Genomic DNA, 25,578 nt, shown 5'->3' on the forward strand with positions numbered 1-25,578 from the left:
TTTATGGACAGTTTTAGTGCATCATTAAGAAGAGGCATATGCTAGAGGCATAATTCATAAAAACTAAGTATAGCTTGGCACGTAAGAGTTTTAGAGGTCAGGTATGAGGCCCCATTTACCTACTGGGGAAACTTTGCAGTAAGGAGAAGAGATTATGACCTCTGGCTGTAATCCAACATACTTAATTTAGAAACCTGGCTCTGGGACAGATGTATCTAAATCTTAGTAGTTTAAATGGGAGAAGAACAAACCTCTCCTACTGTGATGACTGAAGTCCCCTGACAAGTCAAAGGGAAGAGAAAGGCAGCCATTAAGACTGGCAGGGAGCAGTGAACCTGAGACAGGCATCTGCCTTGCTGCTGACCTTACAGGGAACAAATTGGAAATGTCAGGGTATAGCAGAGAGTGCTGTAAGCCTGAAAAAATGAAAATGAGGATCAAATTATGAGTCACTGTTTATTCCTAGCTCTACCACAGGACTACCAGAAAATTCCCTTTAATACAGGCAGACTGCAAACTTCCCGATTTGCCTGTAGGACTGCAAAATCTTAAAATGGTTATTCCATTAAACCACTGCCTTACATGTGTAGCTTGTTCCCATTTTAGACACCAGTACGCAAATAGCACAGGGGTGTCCTTTCCCCTGGGCCTTGAATTTCAATGCTCATTAAATCACATAATAAGACATTTGATTCTCCATATTTCTCTGGCATCCCATTACCAAATCCTGTGAGACCACAGAAAGTGTTAGTTTTATTGTTCATTCTGCAGATCTAAAATGAATTGAATGCAATTGCACACAACAATGAAACACCTTTCAGACAAATGCCACTGTACAGTACAGTACCTTTTCAATGAAATACGTCAGTGGCTCCCTGCCACGGGGAACAGGTGGATCCCAGCTGAGTACAACATATGTTTTGTTGATTTCTGAGGCATGTACATTGGTGGGAGGGCCTGGAATCTGAATATCACCTGGAAGAGTAACAGAGGTAGTGACTGCTAAACAGCAAATCAATCCCTGGGTTAGTACTTATGCTACAGCTCATCTTTCTGAACTCACACCCTGCGGTGCAATGCTCAGCTATTAGGAGCTATGGTATCATCTGTGCAGTTTTCTTGCACATTTCAATTAATTTTTGAGAAATAAGGCATCAGTTTTAAAAGCTAGTTATGTACTTTTTCAGTAAAAGTTATATATGCCCCCTGAAAACCTGTACATTTGACACATTTTTTATTTTGATCACATTTGAATTACTTCTACCTGCTGGGCAGAATGTTGTGGAAAAGAAACTACACATTATATGCAAACAAGAGATATTTTTTGATCAAAGACAGAAGTCTAAAGAGCTATCATGAGAAATCAGAATATGGCCCCACACTTCTGCTGACTCCGCCAGTTAGTTAGTTTGGCCTTCTCCCCACTCACTCTGCAGGGTTATCATAAACATAGGGCAGGAGCTGTGTACCATGGACCAGGGTGTTCAACTCATCCACCCAGTGTGTGAAAAAGACAGTTTTGTTATCTGAGGAATTACAACAGTGCACTAGGTAAAAGAGGCTCAGACCTATGATGGACCACTTCAGGCATAGCTACACAGCTCTGAAGAAGCTTCCTTTCAGAAATGGGTCAGAAGTAGCAGCTCAGCAAATACATAGAAATGTTTTATTTTTTATGGCTTGCAATAGAGAAAGAAAAAAGTTTTGTTCTTTTAAGATACATTTCGCCACTTCTCAGAGTAGCAAGGAGCATATGGCCTCTAAATTCACAGGATTTGATATTTTAAAAGACAAAAATATTTCTATAATAATCTTTAAATCATGGAAGTGATGTTTTAACAGTTCTTAAATATCTGCAGAACCAACTGGGCTCAAAATGTGCACTGAAGTTCTTTCCTCGTACGCATTTCCCAATCAAAACCAGAAATTTTAAAACTAACTGACATATCCAAAGAAAAATTATTTTCTCTCAGTGCTTTCTGTACTTGTTTTCCTATAAACACACTTTCTTTAAGGAAGGCACATGAATCAGCTGCTTAGGACAAAATTGCTAATATACAGTCAAAAAAAATTACAATAATACTTCACAGCACAATGAAGCAAAGTCAAAAGGTTTTCAATTGATTTCATGTAACTAAATCCCAGTATGTTTTCTTACATCCTGGAAAACCCCAAAGCTGGCATAATTTGCAATGGTAAAACATGATGACACAGGTTGCTGTCCCAGAATAGCACTAAAAAAGTAAACCCACCTGTGGACTATAAGATCTCTTTTTCAGAAACTCCAATCTAGCAGATGAAAGTAATGTTCTATATAAGCAATGATATTTGCATATCCATACTCCTTTATTAAATTTGCACATTCATGTAACTGAATTCCAAATATTATTCATGCCTGTGCCAGAGAGGCCATTTAATGCCTCTGATCATTCTCAGGCCATCGCAAGACCAGGAGTACATTCTGCGATGCCAAACAAGCAACACAAATATATTCTTATACTATAAGATTCTGATCCTGTAATACCCATATTATTTCACCTAGGGTACTATCTCTGTAAAAGAGAGAAAATTCATCTGTCCTGACCATGCACTGGGGAATACATTTAATGTCTAATTCTCCTTCAAATTACATCTGTTCTCACACAGTTTCTCTTTTAGTTCACTATTTTTGGAGATACAGCTTTATAACCTTTGCGGAAGAGAGTAGACAGCCTTATTTTTTTAATACTGAGCCATTATAGTTAAGGTTTTTGACAGTTTAAGTGAAAAGAAGATCATTATCCAAGCTTAAAAATTATCACTATATATAGAAACAACCAAAGACAGAAGAAATTGCGGATTTATCTCGGAAGTTGGCAGTGATCTCTTCATTTTTCCTAAGGAAAACCAATATCTAGTGTATAACCTTAACCTTATGCACAGCCTCTCTATTCAGAGAGATATTAATTAAAGACTTCAGATGGATTGCAGAAGTTTTCATGAAAATGGAAATAACCTGCTCAGATCATCAAATTCAGTATAAATAAGCTATATTTAGCTCCCAGAAGTATAGGAGAAAGGGAAATGTGAGCAATCAGATGCAGTGTTCAGCTGTTTAAACTCAGCTTAGCCCTAGCCAAAGCAAAAAGGTGAGGAGTTGCTGTCAGCATGCTTTTGGGTATGTGATGTTCTCTGTACTTTTAGACCTCACCTCTCACTTGTGTTTTCTCAGCCTTGCAAACCAGAATATCTGTCTTTATTGATTATTACAAAGAATTTACCTACTATGTGGATTTTTTTCAAGCTATATTTCTAATTATAATGCTACATTCTTGGAATATAAACAGGTGGACTGAAGTCACTGAAATGCTACATACCTTCTAGGTCGTCCTTACTGATCACAACCTTCCGCCCTTCATCCACATGAATAGCTGTTAATCAAAATATTCAATTAGTTTCTTGAACCAATTTAATAAATTTACAGATTTTGCAAATTATTGTCCAGAACCTGTTCAAAAGCCCATATACCTCTGTTTCTATAACCCTGTTACTAAATCTTTCCCCAGATGGTTTCAACTCAATGTCATACACTGGTTCATTCACTTTCACAGAAAAACAGAGCATGAGAAGTACTATTTAAAGATGTACTTAAAAGCAACAGTCATAACCACAGTAGATGGATTCAATACTGCGGCAGATTAGTAAACAACTGTATCATGAACTAGACTTTTTTTAGGAATTAATCAAAAAGCTAATGGAAACACAGCATATTCATCTCAGATTTTACAGGCAACATTGGGGCAGTGCTCTGCAGTCTTCACAAAGAGTTCAATTCCCCTCTGAGTAAAAGAAGCACACAAAACAGAAGGTGTGCAAGCACATGATATACAGAACATGTACAGGGGTTTAGGACAAAGCTAAATCAATAAAACTACTCCCCAGAGCAAGCCAGCTTACTCTGTTCATGAAGAAGCTCTCACAAGGCTCCTTTGCAGTCTGCAGTGGCCTTGAGCACAAAACCAGCTTTCAGAAAGAGCTTGTTCATTAGATAGATTGATTCTCCATCTGCTAGAAAAGTCACAATCTCAGAGACCCCTGCACCCTGTAACACTGGGGGCCTTGTGCCAGTACTTGCACTTCACTGGGAAAAAAAGATGTGGATAAATACAACAGCATGTGAACCAATGAATTCATATGAAATTTTTTTGTTTTTCTTTAAGTAAGACATAATAGCATTTTCAAAAGTTACTACCAGCACACGTAGAAGTTTATGGGATCTGAGGGCCCATTTGCCAGTGGAAATGATAAAAGCTCCCAGGTATTTCTTTTGAAAACATTTCTCCTTGTGATAATGAGTATCTAAATTTAAAGCTAAGGAAAAATAGCCATAATTAGATGGAGGTCCCCAGGCCCTGTCAGTATGGAACTTGCCCTTGTAACCACATCCCCCACCTTGAAAGTAGTGAGATATTCAATGAAAGGAAGAAATAAACTCTGCTTCTTAAGCTAACTAAGCAAAGAGAAACATAGCAAATAAATAAATAAATAAGTATTCAACATCTGTTTCAGCCTTGCATAACCTACTTTGTGTTCTCTCCAGGTCAACAGGGTCAAGAGCTGCAACTGGTTCAGACACTCGAGAAGGCCTGCTAATGCCAGCACTGTTCACTGCTCTCACACGGAATATGTAAGAACGTCCTTCATAAAGGCCAGTCACAGGATACTTGCAGATTTTTACAGGAGCATCATTGCACTGAACCCAGTTTTCCAAACCTACTTCACATCTTGGAATAACAGAAGGCAACATTTATCAGTATCATTCCACAATAAATATATATCATTCTACACAAAATCACACAAGTCATAGTCACTAAAGAGAGGAACTAAACCATACACCTTATTAATGAAAGTCACACTCCTATATACTCTCTCCTCTGATCAGGCAACCGATTCCCACCATGCCAGTATTTATTCATAATGCAATCGCAAAGGTCATTCTATGATTTCTCTTGCATGTTTTTTGGCCTTTTCAACTCCCTGCTTCCCTTCCACTTGGTTCTCTTCCTTGTCAGGTAAAAACTAAGTTATTCACATTTATTTTTAATATGCATCTCCGCAGAACATGCTGAAGTTGTAACATTCACCCAATCTTTTCCATCTCTTTCTTGTCATACTTTTAAACAAGAATCATTGTGGTTTTCCCTCCAACAATGGTTGGGCCACTGACTGCAGGAGTCATCAAGAAGCAGAGTGATGTTCTCATATTGGCTCCTTTGCGTATACATGTATTTTGCGTCCTACTACTATAAACTTTTGTGGAGATGACTGCCCTGTGCCCTGGCAGTACCAGGAAAAATAGGGTCATGATCAAGGTCTCCTTGACTCTGAAGTAATCCAAGCAAAATGTCAAAAGGCACAGCAGACTAAATTATATATAAAACAGGTGACATACTCCCACGATCTATGCACTGCATAAATTAGATATAAGTGGTAGTGTCCCCAGGACTTAAGTTAATTTCCTCATACTGACTGCCACTCATAAGCCAACATTTTCTAGCAATTCCCAGACAGCGGTCACTGAACTAGACCAAATTGCAGGGTAGTAAATAGCAATGAGCTGCAAATGTTGCTTTTAAGTGTAGAGCAGTGTCCATTGTGAGATCATTTCAGTAATGTTTTTGCTGACTGACAGTTTCAGACACTAAGGATTAGATGTTCTGCTCTGCTTACAAGAGGCAAGCATGCACTTCAGTGGAAGAGAAATGCAAAACAGTGCTTGATCCCCTGTTCCCTGGCTGCCTTCCCTCAGCTGAAACACCAGCAAAGTGCAAAACAGACTGAAGGAGAGAAGACTGCTATTCTGATTTAAACCAGCAGCTCCTGGGAGCTTCTGGCATACCACAGTTAAAGCAGAAATAAAAAGGTAATGTAGTAACTCCTAGATTTCAGCTTTTACAGTGTACAGATTAAGGAGATTGAATGTAATTGAAGACGCTCATGGATTCTGGCTTCTATAAACCAGTCAGGGCTTATTCTCTGATTTGGCCACATCCATACTATTGAACATTTTTAGTGTCTGATAAAAGGTGTCTGCCTGCACCTGATTACTGGGAATGGCCCCCATCTCTTGCTAACTCACAGACTGTACCTGGGAAAGTGCTAGAACATCTGGGCTACAAGTTTGCCAAGGAACAATCTAGTAATTTAACCCAGTAAGCAGCTGAGTTCCAGTGCCAATGGTTTGTAAAAATATATCTAAAGAATCCACATACTGAATGATATAATGGTCACTCTTTTGTTCTTCAGTGATTATATGGTTTTGGCAATGAACAAAATTAAATAAACCCCAGTGTTTACTTACTTGTCAACAAAATACCCAATGACTGGGCTCTCATTGATTGTATTTGGTGGTTTCCAGGTAACAATAACATAGTCTCTGTTAGCATCATGGCATTTAACATCCATCGGTGCCCCTGGTGCTCCTGCGATCAATGCATCAGCATCTGAATCACAAATAAAAATAAATCAGATTTGACCCTCCCTTGACGAAAGGGAAGATTTCCAGTTCACTGTACTATTTGTTTATATGAATGGGAGCCCAAGGATTTCACTACACACTAGTTCACTGCACTAATGAATAAGGTCCATCATGTCTACATCTCCACATAGATAAAGATCTTGAGATATTTTTGAGGACAGAGAAGCAGCTTAGGCATAAAACACCTATTACTTTTCACAAGAATTAAAAGCCCATGTGGTTTTGATGCTCTTTCCTACTGAAAACTGTGGCTCAGTGGGATGCTGATCAGCCCAAGGTACTCAGTAAAAAACATGTAGCTGAAGAAAATAATTCTCTTAAGGAATAAAGTCTTTGCAAACTCTTGGCATGTTTCTAAGTTTGCTTATTATTTAAAGTCTTACAATACCAACAGGCATAAATAATCTATGTTCAACCATTAAGATACCCTTCTCTGGCTTCATTTTGAGATGTGTTGACTGATGTGAATCTACAACTCCTAATGAAGTCTACTAACAGGTAAAGTTCTCTCCCTTCAAATAAAGGTAACACAAAAATACTTTTAAGAACTCTAAAATTATACAGCCTAATTACGATCAGTTCTGAGGTGGCCGGTGCTCGATATCACATCAGAGGCTACATGAATAAAGGCAAGAGGAAGGCCAACAGAGGGCACTAGAGATTCCAGAGGACATAGCTCAAGTCTAAGGTCCTGTGCATGCAAAGGGATGTCATAATATAAAATGGACAAACACATGTACCTAAAATAGACCCATCACTACAACAAAAACTCATAGGAAAGTTATTATATATTAGTGGGTCTTCTTCACCTGAGCACTTTCTTTCTTAGAAGGTAACTGGGAAATAGAGAACTTCAGCAAATTGTTTACAGTGAAATTAGGGTGGCAGAGTGGCTTGTTCAGGGCATACTGCTAAGCTGATGAAGCCCTCATGAAGTCCTGTGAGGAATATGGATCTCAACTCCCTGATAACATATTCATGTCCCTTCACTTCATACCAATTGTCTGCATGACAGTTCTGCAAGACACGTATGTTCCAATACATTTCCAAGAACAAAGTTTAAAATTAATACAGCTCCAACGGCTTCAGTAGAGCTGCTTCAGTTTGCCAGCATCAAGGAAGATGTATTTAAGAGAGTGAAAGAACTGCTCAACAAGAGATATTTCAGTCTTTCACTGAAAAAAATAAGTGAAGACTGGGTTCTGCTTTTAGATGCATGTGGAAGCTCGTTCTCAATTCAGAGAGCTGTGCATGCAAATGTGAAGGAAAATTCTGACCTTTATTCTATTTTAATGCATTCACCTCCTCTTCACTAAGTCCCTTGTGAAAACTAATTCTTCAGTGAGTTAATTTCTTATTTTAGTTCTTTTCTCTGATTATTGTGCTGACTGTGAGTGGTAGAGTGGTAGGAATATTTCTTTTGATTTCTTCTGTGCCTCCTCCTAAGGCCAGGCACAGGATATGAGAGTGCCCAAAAAGGCTTATTCCTAGTTGGCAATCTCTAGAGCTAAAACCATCACAGTGAGGACTGGTAGTATGCAAAGTTGTTTATTTCCTGCAGGGAAAGGAGATGTCAAAGAAAGAAACAAGCTGTTTCATCAAAAGAAAGATTTCTATGGTTCTTCAGGAAAGAACATGTCCTCAGAAGTGTACTCTTCTTGAAGCCCCCTATTTATGATTTATTTTAATAACACAGACTATTATATATAAATCAAATGACTACAAAATACCAGAAGGCTGGATTTCTTTTGTACTTCAGCCATTACATGTTGGTTTTTTTAATAAAACTAACCTTTTCACTGCTTTTTTTGGTTTTTTTTTGTTTTTTTGTTTTGTTTTGTTTTTTTAAGTTCTCCTCAAGAAACAGGTGAAAAACTTACCTCTGACAAACAGGTATGCACTGTATTCACTCACACCACCTCTTGTTACCATGCGCAGGGTGTATAAACCTTCGTCATCTTTGTTCAGATGGGTAAAAGAAAGAGCTGCCTGGCCTTCTCCAAAATACAGCTTTGTCCACTTGGAGTCCTTTATCAACACATCTGGAAGAGAAAAGCCATCAGACATATTAGTATGCTGGCCAGAACAATCTGTGTCCTAGTGTAGCCCTATGCTAATCACCTGCACAAACTAATCTTTATGCTGCCTTTATGCAGAGTGATGGTGCTTCGATGTTCTGAAAACTCTACAGAAATTAAGATGCATCTCTCTAAACTTATTTCATCATTGAATTTCAGAGAACATGAGGCCTCAGACTACCCTATGAAGTGCCAACAACAGAATTTCCATCATCATAATTTTTTAATACACTGGCAGAGAAGGATGTTGCCCACATTTCAAAACAATGGACATAAAAGTCTGACATACCCTGTAATGAATGCAGGGTAGAACTTTGTTTCATGTTTAAGTAAGTTTTGCTATCTGTTCAGGTCAAAAGTCAGATTATTCAATTTCTTCCTCCAAATTGGAACACCAGATCTTAGTTTAATCTGAAGACTGCTATAAATATGCACCAAATCTAAACCTTCAAGGCATGCTTGTTGAGCAGTGAGTAAAATTAAATTTGAATCTCTCACAGGTGAGAGGTGGTGACCCATGATTAATGCAAATTAATCTGATTGCTTAGTGGAACCAGAGCAAATGAATGAGCAGGATATTTTATGCTAGCCAAGGGACTTTCTCATACCACCTTTTTTAATAACTGATTGGATTATTTTTGATTTTTAACTCCTAAGACCTATTTCATACTAATTTATTGTAATCAGTGCAGCAGAACTGTATTTAAAGAAGCTGAATATCTATAAATGTTTATTATTTTATTGCTTAAATACACTTTGGAGCAGACATTCAAACAACTGCAAAGGAATCAGTTTTCCCACTTTCCAGCTGAATTGCATAAGAAGGTATAAAAAAATTACACGCATTCAGATAATAAAGCATCTGGAAGACACACGCTACTAAAAATTACAGCAGTAAATTCCACAGTCACCTAAGCATACAGCTGTTTTCTGAGAAGTGAAAAAAGTAAATTCCGTCACACTCCTTCCCACGAGATCCTTAGTAATGAAATCCCTACCTAGAAAATCTGCTTGTCCCCTTTCTGTCATGCATGTCACAGTGGTACTGAAAGACGTGTAGGCTCATGAATTACTTTAAATTAAATCAGTAAACATCTTAATCTAGAAACTTCAACGCATGAGTTCTGTGCAAAATCCTGAAGAAAAAATGAAGTTCAGTGAACAGCACCTGAAAAGCTTGAGAGGAATGGTAGACACTCTAGTTTGAACATACAGAAACTGTAGACAAGCTCGTATTGTCTGTTAAGGCCAGAATCATCCAATTCTACCCTTTATGTGTACCTGAGACTAGAAACTGCAGAAGCAGTCATGTTCGGTAAGAACAGAAAAACTCTCCTTCACACAAGGCCAAAGACCCACCAGATCCCCTAAGAAACCAGGAGCTCTCTTTTTTAATGCAGTCTGGATGTCTTTCTAGACAAGCCAAGAAGAAGAGTAAATTTTGGAGGACACAAACATATTCAGAAGTTCTAATAAAGCAAGTATTCATGCACCTGCCATCACAACAATATTACAATTACAGGGTCTCACTATTGCTCTCAATTTCCCAGTCTATTTACTTGTTGGGCTATGTCATTTCTCCTAGAATTTATCAAAGAACAAACCTCTAGAAGACTAATTTGGAGGCAGTGTGACTCTAGCTTTACATGTTGTTTTAAATACATGAGATAATTTTCCTAAAACATCACTCTGCTGAAAATTCATATAAAAATCAGGGCATTACTTGATACTGAAGCTTCTTTTCATCATGTCTGCTGAAGTTTCAGCTAAATTCAGCACTCCATTTTTCCCTCTGAATACAGTTATTTTATTCTAGCTTACAGTATTAATGGTTGCAGAATACTGGTGCATATAGCGATAGAATGTTTATATTACATTAGAGATCAATAACAGAAAGCTCCTGTTACTAGCTGAGCTCATATCTAGATTAGATATACATTTCTCAAGTATTATTTTGATTTAGTTCTTTCAGTATCTTAAATTGTTCTAAGCGGGCTATGAATTATAGACGTCATATTCGTGTTTATAAAATCCCAAACCACTTTAGAGGATTTGATTCAGTTGACTTATATTCACATAGGAGTCTAGTAGATAACCTCAATGAGGCTCACTTGTGTGAAGATTATTGATGCTGAATGAATACATATTTCTCTTGTGTACAATTATGGGAAGTAAATCATACATATCTATCTCAGGGCTTCAGCTATTATTTTTTTATTAACACAAACTGAAAAACTTTAGGAAAAATGCAGTTTGTCTTAATGCAAGGGAGAATTAAGCATTCCCTTTAAAAAAATATATAAACCACATGCTTTTGAACAAATTATTAACCTTCTCATTGTTTAAACTTCTTCATTGCCTCCAGCTTTCATGAGAGTTAACATAGGGAAATGTGCAGCACATAGCAAAGGTTCATAGTGCATGAATTCCTGCTGTGTTTAGGAACAAGTTTGTCAACTGATGCACCTATATACCTCTTGAATATATTGCAATACATGTATAAGCAACAAAAGACAATCCTAAGCTTATTTGTGTTTTTTCATGTAAATATAAGTAAAATAACAGGATGAAAGCCTGGCTGACTCAGTAACAAAAACCTACTGGCTTCAAAGAGACTAAGTTTTCATCTCTGGTTTTCATACAGAAGGTGTGTGAAAGGTAAGAAGGTGTGTGAAAGGTAAGAAGGTGTGTGAAATGTAAGGTAAACTTAAGTCAAATAAGGCAGAAAACAAGGAACATGATACTGTTACATGTCAAGAGAAATGCCTTGGCATTAGGAAAGCTTAAACTGAAAGGGCTGTAAGCTTTTGTTCACCTATCCACAGTGCAAGAAAAATTCATGAATGAATGGAACAATATGGGATAGCCCTTGAAAATTAGCAGTTTGTTGTAGCTGCAGGTCCAAACCCAAACTCTCAGAGGTTTGGCACCTTGAGAAACTGGGCACAGTAAGAGACAAAGTAAAGGTCCCAATGGCTCACCTCAGAGTGAGGTGAGTGTTAATGGCGATTACAAATCCCTGTACTTTTCAGTGGCAACAGAATCTGGGTTCATGGATGAGCCTTAGATTTCATGTTATCCACCAAGCAATAAAAAAAGCCATTCTGACCAGCTCATCTTTTTTTAGTAACATCCAATAATTCCATCACAATGAAGTATCCACAGTGATAGACTAATAGGAATAAAACACTGAGCACTGAGTAGCAGTCGCTCCCTGAAGGATCAAATGTGAATCCAACTAAAACTTCTATGTATATGAAATAAAAAGCATAACTAGCACCAATAAAAGCATCCTTTTCTGTTTTTAGTAACCTTGAATTCTTTTGACTGTCTTATTAATCTTACAGTCATTTATTTCATGCATTACATTTTTTCAGCTATGGAAGTTTCTGCCTCTTTGCCTAGAATCAGCCCAAGCATCAGTCTTGGGAGTCCACCATTCTCAAATGTGGTCCTTTTGGGGAAAGGTCTCACCATTTATGAATAACCAAGGCTTTCCTTAAATCCTCAGGCAAAATATTTACTTTAGAATCCTACACAGAGATTGTAGTGGTTAAAAGTGGTAAGCTAAATATCCATTATGAGCCTGTATACATTAAATTTAAGTAGTTAATTTTACCTTTCAAGACCTTTTTTTTTTTGTACGGTGAACAAACACTGCCTGTGCAGGGTTTGAATACCATCCACCAGAGTATTTGATATGCGTCAGTTTTCAGTCCTTCCTGTTAAGACTGCTTCATGGCGTTATCATGGCGTTACTTTTCATTGACAAAAGAAGCAAGGAAAACCTACAAACATGGCATTTAAACAGAAGAGCAAAGGCACGTGTTTCAGGCCTAGTTTCTATAAGTATTTCTTAACTATGCATTAAATTGATTTTAATATAAACTTCACAATAAACAGTGGAATAAGATGCAAGTAAAGGCCTGTGAACACACCTCAGTGCTTCAAACTTTACTGCTCTGTGAGTGCCCTTCAGCTCAGTGGTCACAGCACTCAACTATAAATCATGGTCAAATCTAGGAAGTGAGTTTGGATCTCCACCTGGTCAGTAAATGTTTAACCACTGTGTTATTAGATAATATGAGATTGTCCCTGTTGCTGTAAATGTGGACTCAAGAAAAGGTTGACCAAGTGATTTAACTGAAAGAATGTGGGTCTATAAATTCTAACCAGAGATATTTGTTTGCTCTATTCCAAATATAATTATGAAAATCTCATGTTCTAAGCCTGATCTCTGCCCTCAGTGTTTCCCCCAGCATTTTCCAGGTAGCTTCTACCCAGTGTACTAACTTACCATCTCTGTACCACTCAGCACGAGGTTGTAGTCTTTTCAGGTCTGGGGTGATCAACATCGAACACTTCAGGGTCAGTGTTTCACCTTCAGTTGCAAAAGTGACTCCAAACTTCTCCAGAAACTGGACATCAATGTGGGTGAAGCAAACATCATACGACAGGGGTACTATACATGACAAAAGGAAAACATTCTTGAATATAATTGTACTTGGCACAAACAGATTACTATCCAATCTGAACAGGAGATGGAGCTCTCTATTATACTGAATGCTGATCTAGAAATACAGCTCGATAAGCAAAAGCATCTGGACAGCTCCTACTGTAACTGAATGCTTAGAAAGAAAAGCCAGAAAAAGCCAATTCTTTCATCTGTAAAACATTAATCTGATAAGAGTACATAAACTACCTAAGCAAAACCAAAACAATGCTTACAGTGGAAGGGCATTATCCCAGCTGGGTGAGGCTCTTCACCTTCTCTGTACCCTATAAGATAAACATACAATAAACATTTAATGACATAAGCATTGTATTTATGTCTTGTTTTAATCATGAAGTAGGACTTACTTCGTACAACCACAGCACAATTAGTTGATGCCTGCCCGTGGATATTTGTTGCAACTGCTGAATAGGTAGCAGAATCATCAAAATCAGCTCTGAAAAGGGAAAGGAGGAAAACAGATGACTCTTTACACAAATACAAATTCTGTTAATGATTGATATTACAAAACAGGTTATGTCGACCACAAGGAAAGTGTATAGAGCTCTTTGCTGTTGTCACACAGTGCAAGAAGTTGATGAAAGACTATCAGAAAGTGGTGCTGATTTTTACTGCAGTTTTATCACAGCTTAGTGGCAGGCTGCATTAACTTGAGTGAATTGGAAATGACCTTTAGAGGATGATCAAAAGGACATAGCTGGAGGATGCCAGTCTGGTTAGTCTTTTTCTGTATGTAACCTTTTTCCTTAAGCCATCTTGCCCTTCTGCCACATACTTCAAGATCATAGAATCATAGAATAGTTAGGGTTGGAAAGGACCTTAAGATCATTTAGTTCCACCCCCCCGCCATGGGCAGGGACACCTCACACTAAACCATCTCACTCAAGGCTTTGTCCAACCTGATCTTGAACACTGATGAAGATGTGAAAGAAAAGTACACGTGATGCTTACAGAAATTTCTCCTTCTGTAGTGATTCCCAGGGTGGAATAAAATTTCCTCAAATTTTATGAAAGAACTTACTCTGAATGAAGTAACAATTTTGAAAAAAAAAAACCACCATGATATTTAATTTTTACATTTCAGAACGAATCTTAAAAAAAAATCAGAATTCTGCTTTCTTCTCATAAACATACTAACTACTTTAATAGGAAAGAAAATACTTTGGGTTTTAATCAAAATACTTTTTATTTGGTTCAATTCAGTATTTTTTCCTGAACTTTTCCATTAGTCACGTATTTTACAATATGTCCATCAAACAATATTTTTGATTTTTTTTTATTTATTGTGATTTCTCTTAGTTTTAATTATTAGATAATCAGAGTGCTTTCTGAAACACACACAATTAAATCCTGCCTGTGTGTAGCTCATTTAGTAATGAATTTAATGGAGGTGACTCAGAAATTCCCAGTGATGAGATACAATGATATTCTGCATGCATACATTTAGTTTCCTCTCAGAAGAATAAATCTGTATTTTCTTAGTAACTGCCATAAGAGGGATGAGATTCTGGTTTGTCTTCTAAGAGGTCATGTATCCCAACTGTGGGAAAAGAAAGCATATGTAAGAGCGTTTGAGGTAAATTGCATAATAGGATGCCAATTTTGGAATATGCAGCACCTGTGAGAGGCACATCAGACACCTATTTTTCAGCTTATGCATATACTCTGGACAGTGTCATATTACAAAAAATGATAGTGTCTGTACTGTAATGTCTAAAGCACAACTTGATGAAAGCGCTGTTAAACTGAAATCTCTCTCTCCAAACATACAGGGCTAACAGCTCCTCCTGGAGGGAACTCTTCAGACACACATTTCACAAAATAAAGCAGTAAAATGCAAACTTCATCATACAATTAATTAACAAAGACACAGGGGTAAATCCTAAGATTAGGCTATTTAACCAAGAAACCTGCAGTTGGGTATGAAGCCCTTCAGTGCCCTACTACAGACTGGACAGACAAAGTCTGGAAAAAAAAATAGGCTTGATACTATTAAATTTTTTTGGTTTGTTTTGTTTTTAGGAAGGATTTTAAAAAATGTGAATACCTGTTCACAGATCTATATAAAGCTTAACTGATCCTGGACTTGTTTGAAAGCTGCCAGACTTGATGACATTTCCTTGCACTAGCTTCCTTCCTAAAAATGAAGATCTTTTTTATTATCCCAGTTTCACATTATTTAACACTTGGGTGATAAAAAGCCAAAAGCAGGGTAAAACTGCAGTATAGGCTTTTTTCCTAAGTCATATTATAATGTCTCTATACTGAAATGCACTTAGTTCATACATTTATCACAGCTCAGTATAGTGCCTTGCTATAATGAAATAAGCTAACAACAAATGAGGCATCCTGGAATTTTCTTCTAAGAAAGGGCATTGCAGAATTAACTGTACTGGAACTGTAAGGTTTTCTCTGTACTTCATCCTTACTTTAAGGAGATATTTATAAAGTAAATAGTATGTAGTATATAGTATGCTTCATAACGCGTTATGTATTAGCAAATTAAACAGTGTTACATCGTTTGTCCCCAGAAACTGAATCTTGATCACCTTAGTGCTAATGTGTTACAACAGCACTTGGCATACTTTGGCATGCACCAGCTTGTCAAAAGGATGGCAGATACCTGATTAACTTTTCAAAGGGATATATAGCTGTGCTTATTTCAGTCCCCTCCCCATAAGGAGTAGCAAAATACATGTCGTGATGAAATCTTCCTATCTGTGGTGGTCTCCAAGGTAGAGAAAACAGAATAGGATCCTAAAAGTCTCTAGAAGAGACAGGAAATTCACAAAGGTGGGGTTTTTTTAGCCCAAGAAGATCAATGTCTGAAAGCAACCAATTGACAAAAGTTAGTGATGGACTGATAATTCATTTTCTCAGGGAGAATAAAAGGAAGAAGTTACTGATCAAACTACTGACCACACTCTTACAACATCCTTTGGTTTCATGAAGAGAAACAAGGTACTTACAGTTATTATGAACAATTCCCCAAGCCAAGCACTTTCTGCTGTTTAAGATCTCTACCCATTTTCTGGAGGTCACTGCTTTTAAAGTAATTTACAAATCCTTGCTATGATCTCTAACCTGACACTCAAGCTGAGAAATCAAACCATCTTAGATAACCTACTACTCAGTCGAATGCTTTCAAATATGATACTAGAAGTGATAGAGTTAGTGGGTAAGAGCTACACAGCACATTTTTTTAATACCCACTCTGAAGAAAGTTGGACACGATGGCAAATCACATAGGTCCTGACTCTCCTTTCATGCCAGATAATGCTAAGACTGAGGATTATTCTGGCAACTATCTACTTCCCTAAGTAGAGGGTGCTAAACCCTCTTGATTCCCTAAATTGCACTGCAAAGCTCATTGAGTCAAGATCAGTTAGAAATTATATGTCAAGTACCCAAGAGCTAAGGTGTGGTCTCTCCAACAGTTATTCTTGCATCACTATGGAGAATGTGTTTTCCAACCTTTACAAAGGTCATATAAAATATGCATAGAATACATTTAGATAGCATGAAGTGTGAGTACAGAGCTGTATCTATCCCAGGGTACTAATATTTTTTGTGAAAATTAAATTGCCCTGAATCCACATGAGGTTCTGAAGTGCTAATATTTGTGCAGGGAATACTCCCTAGGCAGATACATCTGTTTAAAATGCATATATTCATCCATCTGCCTAGTGTAATTTTAAACACAGGAGTTAAGAGTGAAATAACATTTTTGCCTGAATTGGAACACAATTCAGTGCGTGTCAAGAACAGGAAGCACTGCATAGTAAATTACAGAGTTAAAATTTCCTCCCTTGAATCCAAATGACAAAATTTTCAGTGTTATGGATATATGACATCAAAATGTGGAAATACTGTATGGAATTACCACCTCATGCACTGATTCCCCAGTCACACTGAATCTGACTCATCCTTTTTGTTTGGTTGGGTTTTGTTTTTACTGAAGAGGGGACCTCTGTTATGAGGTGGCCACTTCCCTACTATTGCAGCTTATAATGGACAGTGACAGTTCAGAAGATCACAGACTGCGGGCTGTTTCTTGCATTTCAGCAAGGAAAGAAGAGCAGAGTTCAAGCCTGCTGCCTACGCACTCACTGGTACTGCATATTTGCAAAGACCTGGGAGCTGCAGTTTATCATCCAATTAACCTTATTCTGCTTAAAGGCTCTTCCTTCTGCACCAGACGACTGCCTTTGCTGCAATGCCTCTGCTCTACTGCTGCTTACAGCAGGAGAAAAAGCAGGTCTCACTACCTCTCTGCTCAGATTAAATCACCTCAAACCTTTTGTGCCTAATCAAACTAAAATAGCTCTGCACTGACTGCACAGTGTCATTTGTTAAATAAGAATAGTTAGAACAGAAGATTCATTCAATTTTTAAGCTTTTTTTTTTTTTTTTCTTTAAAGTCATGCTGGTGGTGCTCAGCAGAGCGCCTGATCAGGCGGCCAGCTCTGCCTCCTGGCAGCAGGTATTACACTGCACTCTGCCGGCTCGATCACGCATTTCTACTGATGCAACCACAAACCTTTTCCGCTGCAATTGCAAGCACTTCTTAAGCGACGGCTTAATGAAACAGGAGAGGCCCCTATTAAAAGACAAAATGCCCCAAACTTTGAGACTTCCATAGATGAGATTGTGCAGTCACATCACACTCACAGAACTGTGGAGAACAGAACCTCCTCCTCTGCTCCTTCTGCTGTCCAGCCTTCATCAGCTCCCCTGTCTGCGCACTGTGGGGTGGGGGTCAGGAATGTCCTCAGACAGGAGCACATTGCTGTCCCCTCTATGCCCCAGCGGATGTACCAGGAAATGCAATGTAGCCATTCACAGCTGCATAAATCTAAGTGATTCACATCAGGAATCATCACAGTAAGCAAATAAACAAAAAACCAAAGCCTGTTGCTAAACAAGTAGTGGCAACCAAGAAATTCAAAGTGCTGTGATTTTTAATGACTACGTAAGTTATACACTAAGGCAGAATATATTTTGCAGCTATGCTATAAAGCAACAGGACATCTTCATCTCAACACCTCTGATACAGAAATCTTGTATTACATTCCCTACCTATAGTTAAATTAGGTGGGGTAAAGAAATATACTTTAAACAAATCCTCATATTCTCAGATACGTATCAATCACTTCAACTACCAGTAGCCTTCCCTCAGAGGGTTCCTCACAGTATTCTCTGAATCACATATCATAAGTGAGATGAGAGATGAGATGAATGACTACCCCTGTGCAGGCTGGCAATACCTCTTCTCCTATAATTCTGAGAGGTGTGAAAAAAATAGTGAAACTCCAAACCCCTTTTCTTTACTGCTCAAGGGGGACATTAAGCTCAAGCTTTCATTTGATGAAGTATAAAAGGAGGAAGAAAGAGATGTTATATGATAATGATAGTGCTGAATGCATGCAGAAAATGTCGTAAATTGAGTACAGAGCATCATGAAAATATGAGACAGAGAAATTAGAATGATCTGGTTACTGTATAGGCTGATGAGCCCTGGAAGACAACAAACAGAGTGTATGAAACTTTGTCCAGTTACTACTTTAAGTTGATGAGGTGACGTTCTGGTTTTGGTGCCTCAAGAATTTTTCCATTGGTATCAAGGAATACTCATAGGAATAAATATCACACTTGCATCAGAAGGAAAAGTTCACTCCCGGAGCCTCACTAAAGGGCCAGAAAGGTAGCCAAGAAATTCCAAGGCCATTCTGAGTGACTGCAGATCAGATGACACGCAGCTCAGCACTTTGGTATGAACAGCTGAGAACAGCACAGAAGTTGATAGGTAGAAAATCCCAAGAGTTCTACTTTACAGAAAAAAAAACCAAAAAAAACCTCCAAATACATGTGCAGAAAGATACATATGGAAAATCAAGAGCAAATTGACACATGCTTATATACAAACATTAATAATATATATATATTTTAACCACTGCCTATACATCCATTGTTTTCAATGCAAAAATCATCTAATGATAGTAATGCACTATCAAAACATTATTCCATTTTCTGCATGTTGATTTTCTGTCTTTTGGGACAGAAAATACAGCTGATATTCAAGTTTTGAAATAAAATAGATTAGTTTTAAATAAATTTAAGGTTAGAAACTTGAATTTAATTAATTGTATCAATCTGTGGTAAATAAATCATAACAGTCCCCAAGGTATTCTTTTAAGAGAAGACAGGAAACCTGGAATAGAACAGCTAGGCATCTTTAGGTGGCAAAAAGGCCACACTGATACACAGAAGGAAAGAGAAATGGAGCAACAGTCTCTGAAGATGGCAGCTTGGTTGAATGTGAGAGAGCCTGCATGAATACCTGCAGGTCTGAGACTAATAAACAAAGGGTAATGATATAGGTGGGTGTGGGAACCTGAGTGGGTGCCAATAAATGACTCTGTGGTGTGTCTGATTAAATATGGCTGGGTCTGAACACTCCCAAAGCTGATTGTGGATGGTGACTGAATGACTGATAACAAGCACTCGAAAGAGAAAAAACAGCACCAAGGGGATGTAAGCCACTAGTACCCTTCAGCCTGATGGTTACAGAGGCTCAGAAAGGAGCATCAGCACTGATTCTCACGTCTTCAAAAAGCCATTTACTCCCAAAATGTCACCAAAGGAACCTACATAATACATATCCAGCATCTGGACCCTACAAGCAGTTGCTCATGAACACTAACCAAGCGAAATAAACAGTCACAGACACCGACTGGCTGTGAGTCACAGTCACCAAAGTTTCATCTCCTGACTGTTGCTCACAAATCCAGACAAATGAATTTTCCATTTTCCCTGCTGCAAGGGAGAGGATTGCAAGAGGACAACATGGTTTTATCTTTTAACCTCATGCTCTTATCTCCAAAAGAAATGTTGGTGGGAAGGATCAGCTGTGTTGAGACATCTCATGGATGTAGCAGTCAGCAAGTAATCCATGTCCTAGGGGTAGAAGATTACATGAGTGTTTTAGAAGTACCTGTAAGTACTACTGCTCCTTGAGAAACATCTCTTAAGAAGCAGCAACATAGTAATTCTTGCTACCAGCTTCTGTACAGAGGTACGTTTCTCCCATCCTGAACAATGAAAAGGTGGGCAATTGGACTGACAGTTAATCCCCGACTGCTACAGGATGAAAAAGGCAAGTAGTCTTTCCTGAAAGCACTGTACTAATGCCACAAGACTGTGCTCAGGGCTGCTTCCACTGGTGACAGATAGAGACAGGATAGAACACGAAATGTTTGGCTAGCAAAGTATTAGCCACAAATATTACAGCTGTTTCAGCACATCTGATGCTCATGTTCTGGATAAATTAAAAGTGAGGTTTTGTGTCTCTGCTCTACATATTAGCTTTCTTTTTAAACACCACAGTCATATCTTCATTTTTCTTTGGGTTTTTACATTTTTACAAAACATTGTACCAAGTCACATGCAGCATTGTTTAGGACAGTGTGGGATTAGTTTTGGGAAGCTGTTCTACCCCAGCATTTTCTATCCCACTAGGTTAAAATTATTTTGAAAAAATAAATTAATTAAAGTAGAACCTTTTTTAAAAAATAACTTATACTTCCTTACTTTTTTGAGAACAAAAAAATGGAGACCAACATGCAAACTTACCCTAACATACAATACTAATAACTAGGTATCCTTGTGTGATCAGCTAAATTTTAGCTTCTTCACGGCAGGAACTTAAAACACAGACATTTTTCCACTTTGAATGCTGAGAAGATATAATTCTAATAAAAAAGGGAACTACCATTCTTTCAGCTACTTCCCTCTCCTTTTTTATCTTCTTGTAGATTGCTGGAGATAAATAATTGAAATATCTAATTTTTCATTTCATTTTTCATTCAGCAGCTTAGTTAACCTTCTCCAGCCTAAATGTGAGAACCACAGAAAATTGTGCTGAATTTAACAACTGTCTTGCAGCCTTTGTGTGAATTTTTAACTGTATTTGATACAAAATGCTTTGCTTAGAGTATACAAAACTGTTGTACACCCTAGAATAATCTACCTGTTTATATGCAACACGTGTACTCCATATTTGCTTTCAATTCTGTACTTTGTTGGATCACTTGCAGGGCTAATCAATTCTTCATTTTTGTACCTGAAAATCAAGGAAAAAAGAACCAATTAATATCTATTAGTATTCACTGCATTAGCTTAGTAGATTTTTACATCCAGATACCATTCACTATCATCTGATCTCTCTCTATTAATCTTCTCTACTTGCATAGAGTATTTTCCAGCACGTATAAATAGTTACACACTGGGCCATGAAGGCAAAAGGGGGACCATCACTCTAGTAAGCAACTGGAAAGAGAAGATGTGCACCCAAATCGAAAAAGCAGGCAGTGAAGTAGAGAGAAGATGGCATGTGACTTGAACTTTCCAGTCCACTTGCCATGACAAAACACAACATGTAAAGCAAACTTTGTCTTAGATCATAGTAAAGCACTTCATCACAAATAAGGGAAGCAGCAACAGGATTGTGACTCAGGTTAGATTTTCTGTCTAGCCTGGGCCCTCACATATACAGGACAGCACTTGTCCAGAGAGTAGGGCAGCTTCAGAGATGTTACATTAATGTCCACCTCAAGAGAGGCTGACACAAACTGAACACAGTAACAGCCCATGACAATAACGTACAAGTTTACACAGGCTTAGCAAGTAGTCTGTCTATTTTGCCATTTGCTACTTCATCATGAGGGAATTCAATGGCCAGAAAGACTGGAATGCCTTCCACAGCCTGCCTTCTGAAATACTTGAGTTTGCTTCTCACATTGCACAGGGCCATTCAGCAAGTTGTCCTCCCACTCCTTCCACTGCAGTATCAACTGCTACAATCCAGCACATCTATGAGGATTATAAAGGAGGTTTAACACAGCCATTATGTATGTGACACTTATCAGTTATGCCATAACTTACAAATGAAAAGAGCTTAACAACATTTTTAGAGGGCTAGGAAAGCCTCTTACCATTGTACAACAGGGGTGGGAAATCCTTGCACAGTGAAGCAAAGGCTCACAGACATCTTTTCCCAGACAGTGTGAGACCTCAGGCGTACTAGTATTTCAGGAGCTCGACTTATACTTTCTTCAAGAGCGTGTCTTTCTAGAGCCATGTTTTCTTCCACCTATTAAACACAGGAATAAAATTAAAATTAAAAAAAAAAAATACATCTAGCACAAGACTCAAATAGGTAGAAAATCTAATCTCAAATCCACAAAGTTAAAAGATGCTAAATCACTATTGCTGTTTGAAACACAGGCCTCAGTTTCAGTACATCTTATAATTCTGCTTGGATAGGAACAAAAAGGTTTGGCACCATACCATCCTTTGCACTTCAAGTCTATCCAGATGTTCTCTAGCACGGTGCCTGGCTGTGTGAATCTCTTTTTCCAAAACAGACAATTCATTGGCGAACCGTATTCTTTTCTCTTCACTTGCATGAGTCTTTTGTTCATGGGTTCTGTAGGACAAGAAAACATATCAGGTAAGATTAATCGATACGAAGCTTTAAGATTGTCGTTCATACACATTAGGCAACTGAGAACTCTGAAACAGTATCAGCAAGATGTAAAATTTCATTTAAGAAATATTCTTAGAGTCTATTTGCCTATCCTAATGAATATGTGAAATGAATATGAATTTTCTTTCATTTTCTTTTCCCTAGTATATTGGTGCCATAGATAGCTTCAGATTTTGAAAGCTGTCATGATCACATTGATGATGTAACCCACAGTCCTAGTCTTCTGATAATAGAGATCAAGAACCTGCCTGGTTTCCTTCTGGCCCCTAATTTTCCGGCCCATCAACATAAGAAGGCAGAGGAGTGCAGGCATGTTCTGTGCCTGTTTGCATCCTAATAAGAGTTGGGCCTTGCTTATGGTGTGCCTCTGGCCCTAGCAGCTGGGAAGCTCTCCATGGGCTGTATCAGCTGAGCTCACCTGAAAAATACAGACCAAGGAGTTCACAAGGGTTTGATGAAATCCATGCAAAAAGGCTGTCCCTGGGCAAGAGTGACCAGGAAGTATTCTAGAAACTACCAGGAAAAGACAGTGTTTTGAGAAAATTGTGGGTTGTTCTGTGAAAACCACACTCCCTAGATTTCTCAGAATTCCTAAAAAAACCCACACCCAACTTGCATGTCACAAAGCAAATAAGAAGACCTGCATGAAGTGCAGTGAACAGTGGACCAAGAAGTTATTTGTCCGTTATTTTTAAAAATATTTCTTTTTTACCATTTCAGTGTAAATACCAGCCTTGCTCTGCCACATTTTTCTTCTTAATTGATAAAATTTAAGACAGTTTCTTATAAAATAAATTAGAGCATACAAATTAGTTTAATTTTCCTAGAACATTCAGGTTCTAAGATATATCTTTCAAAACAATCAAAGTAACAGAACCATATGGATGTATATTATTTTCGCAACACATTTTCTACAAAAAAAAAAAGGCAGAAATTGTTCTTGTAGTATAAATTATCTATGTCCTTGGTACTGTTACTGGAGAGCATGGCAGTGTACATTCAAATTCTCAAGCACGAACATTGCCATCAGCAGCACACTTACTATAGGACTTCATATCAAGGCTGTAACTGAGATGTGACAGTAATCCCTCTTGATATTAAGGAAAGAACTCAAAAAGTTTAAATTGATTCAAATCAGAAATTTAGGAATATTGGAGTAGATCTATTCAGAAATTGGTTTGGAATCCCAGGCAGATTCTAATTTATTTTGGTTTTAAAGCTGTTTTCAAGGGTCAGAGAGGAGATTAGAGAAACAACCCTGGGGTGAAATATGAGACTGAAAATGACACTCAGTCATTTAGTACTTACTCCAGCCAAAATAGATTATTGAAGAACAAAACCAGGCCCACTACACAGGTCAGATGGGACCAACAGAGCCTTACCTTTTCCTAGATTCTTGTATTGCCTCATGAGCCAAACTGCGTGCCCTCCTGGCACAGAGTCTGCATGTTGTTTTTCCCAGGCCAGGTAATTCATAATAAGCAGTCTGTCTGGAAGCAGCCCTTCAAATATAAAAGACATTGTTATAACCCAGCAATTCTGGTAAAACATGAACTTACAAAAGTCAAAAAAAATTACTTTAAATGACCTGAATACCATGACTGAGCACAGTTTAGTGAGGAACTCACTTTTCATTCCTCACTGATTGCACTAGGGTTCCACTTCTACTTGTTCTTCAAGGGCCCATCATTATCTGTCACTGGGGATTATCAGGCATTTCATTCTATTAAATTTATATTTGTCTCAGTCTCTGATCGTTCAAGTTCTACTATAGCCCTTCAGTGAACTATGAGTACAAGCCTGTCTAATACACAAGTCACATAGAAACCCTACACCATTATTTCTAAATATTCCTGCCTTTCTATACATCACAAAACCTTCTGCATTAACTCTTCTGAGCCATAAGGTAAACTGGACAAGCTAGACAGCTAGCTAGGCTAGCTATGCATCTTTACTGAGAAGGGAGGCCAGCGATTCTTAAGCAACCAAGATTCAATGCTCGAGACTTTGGGATACAAAAAAATGTGTATCTTGTGACTAAAACTCTGATTTTTCATGTGAGAGGAGTTAATCGTTTATTTAATTTTTAAAAAGGAAATTGAATGACAAAACCATAATTATAAATAGCCAACTTCAGGAGAAGAAATGTCCTCATATCGTATGGAATAATGGGTAAAAAATTGTTTCTGATTTATAATAAATTTCATGGCAATTTTTCTGAAGTCAGTTTTTTCAATCAGAGTCTAAAAGGAAGAATTTCCAACTTGGAGGTAGAAAACAGAACAGACCCTGAGCTAAAAAGTCTGTGTAGGTGTGCTCCAATGTAACTAGAAAGTCTAGCTATGCTGGTGGCAGACTACAGACAAGGAGCATCCCAATGAAAGGAACTGGAAAATAGCAGAATAAATTTATTCAGAACAAATTTATGTTCAGAATTTATTCTGAACAAATCACAATTGGGGAGGAGGAAGGAGAACACAGGAAGAAGCTTAATATCTTAAGAACCAAAATTGAAAACTCTCTATGCTCTGTATGTGAAATACACAGTACTTACTTTCTTGCGGCATATTCCTCAAGGACATATCTTGTCTGAATGTTGCGGTAGGACTGATCAAAGTGTTTGTGCCTCCTCTGGTAAAATGGCACTGCTACTGAAGACATATTTCAGTGTGTTACAATCAGTAATTCCTACAGAGAGGGAAATCACATTTAGCCATATATTTCAGACACTTATATTGATATTTTTCTATATGTAGACATGTATGTGTATTGATGGATAAAATTCCATCCATTTATGACAAATAAATCCATCAATGGTACACATGGGTCTCAGGCTATATCTTAACAGACACGTAAACTAAGGAATCATAGGTGATAGAGCTAGGAGAGAATTTGTTGGATCACTTTTTCCCTTCTTTGCAGA

General features: G+C 37.9%; 1 protein-coding gene across 2 annotated transcripts in view; it reads right to left on the reverse strand.

Moving 5' to 3' along the window:
• Positions 1 to 25,352, reverse strand: part of MYOM2 (myomesin 2) — a 46,699-nt gene extending 21,347 nt beyond the window's left edge. For both annotated transcript variants that reach the window (XM_061357531.1, XM_061357530.1), the window contains exons 1-13: positions 25,210 to 25,352; positions 24,038 to 24,157; positions 22,457 to 22,595; positions 22,102 to 22,259; positions 21,138 to 21,230; positions 13,456 to 13,544; positions 13,324 to 13,374; positions 12,893 to 13,057; positions 8,398 to 8,559; positions 6,341 to 6,482; positions 4,564 to 4,763; positions 3,357 to 3,410; positions 848 to 975 (exon numbers count right to left, since the gene is read on the reverse strand). In XM_061357531.1, the coding sequence (XP_061213515.1) occupies positions 848 to 975; positions 3,357 to 3,410; positions 4,564 to 4,763; positions 6,341 to 6,482; positions 8,398 to 8,559; positions 12,893 to 13,057; positions 13,324 to 13,374; positions 13,456 to 13,544; positions 21,138 to 21,230; positions 22,102 to 22,259; positions 22,457 to 22,595; positions 24,038 to 24,157; positions 25,210 to 25,316 (1,608 nt within the window). In that variant the 5' untranslated portion in view covers positions 25,317 to 25,352. The remainder of the gene's footprint in view (positions 1 to 847; positions 976 to 3,356; positions 3,411 to 4,563; positions 4,764 to 6,340; positions 6,483 to 8,397; positions 8,560 to 12,892; positions 13,058 to 13,323; positions 13,375 to 13,455; positions 13,545 to 21,137; positions 21,231 to 22,101; positions 22,260 to 22,456; positions 22,596 to 24,037; positions 24,158 to 25,209) is intronic.
• Between the last annotated feature and the right edge of the window lie 226 nt (positions 25,353 to 25,578).

This window comes from Neopsephotus bourkii, unplaced genomic scaffold (genome assembly GCF_033783945.1).
Source record: "Neopsephotus bourkii isolate Nb327-2 ecotype Australia unplaced genomic scaffold, CSIRO-AGI_Nbou_v1 NB_908, whole genome shotgun sequence".
Lineage (NCBI taxonomy): Eukaryota > Metazoa > Chordata > Aves > Psittaciformes > Psittacidae > Neopsephotus > Neopsephotus bourkii.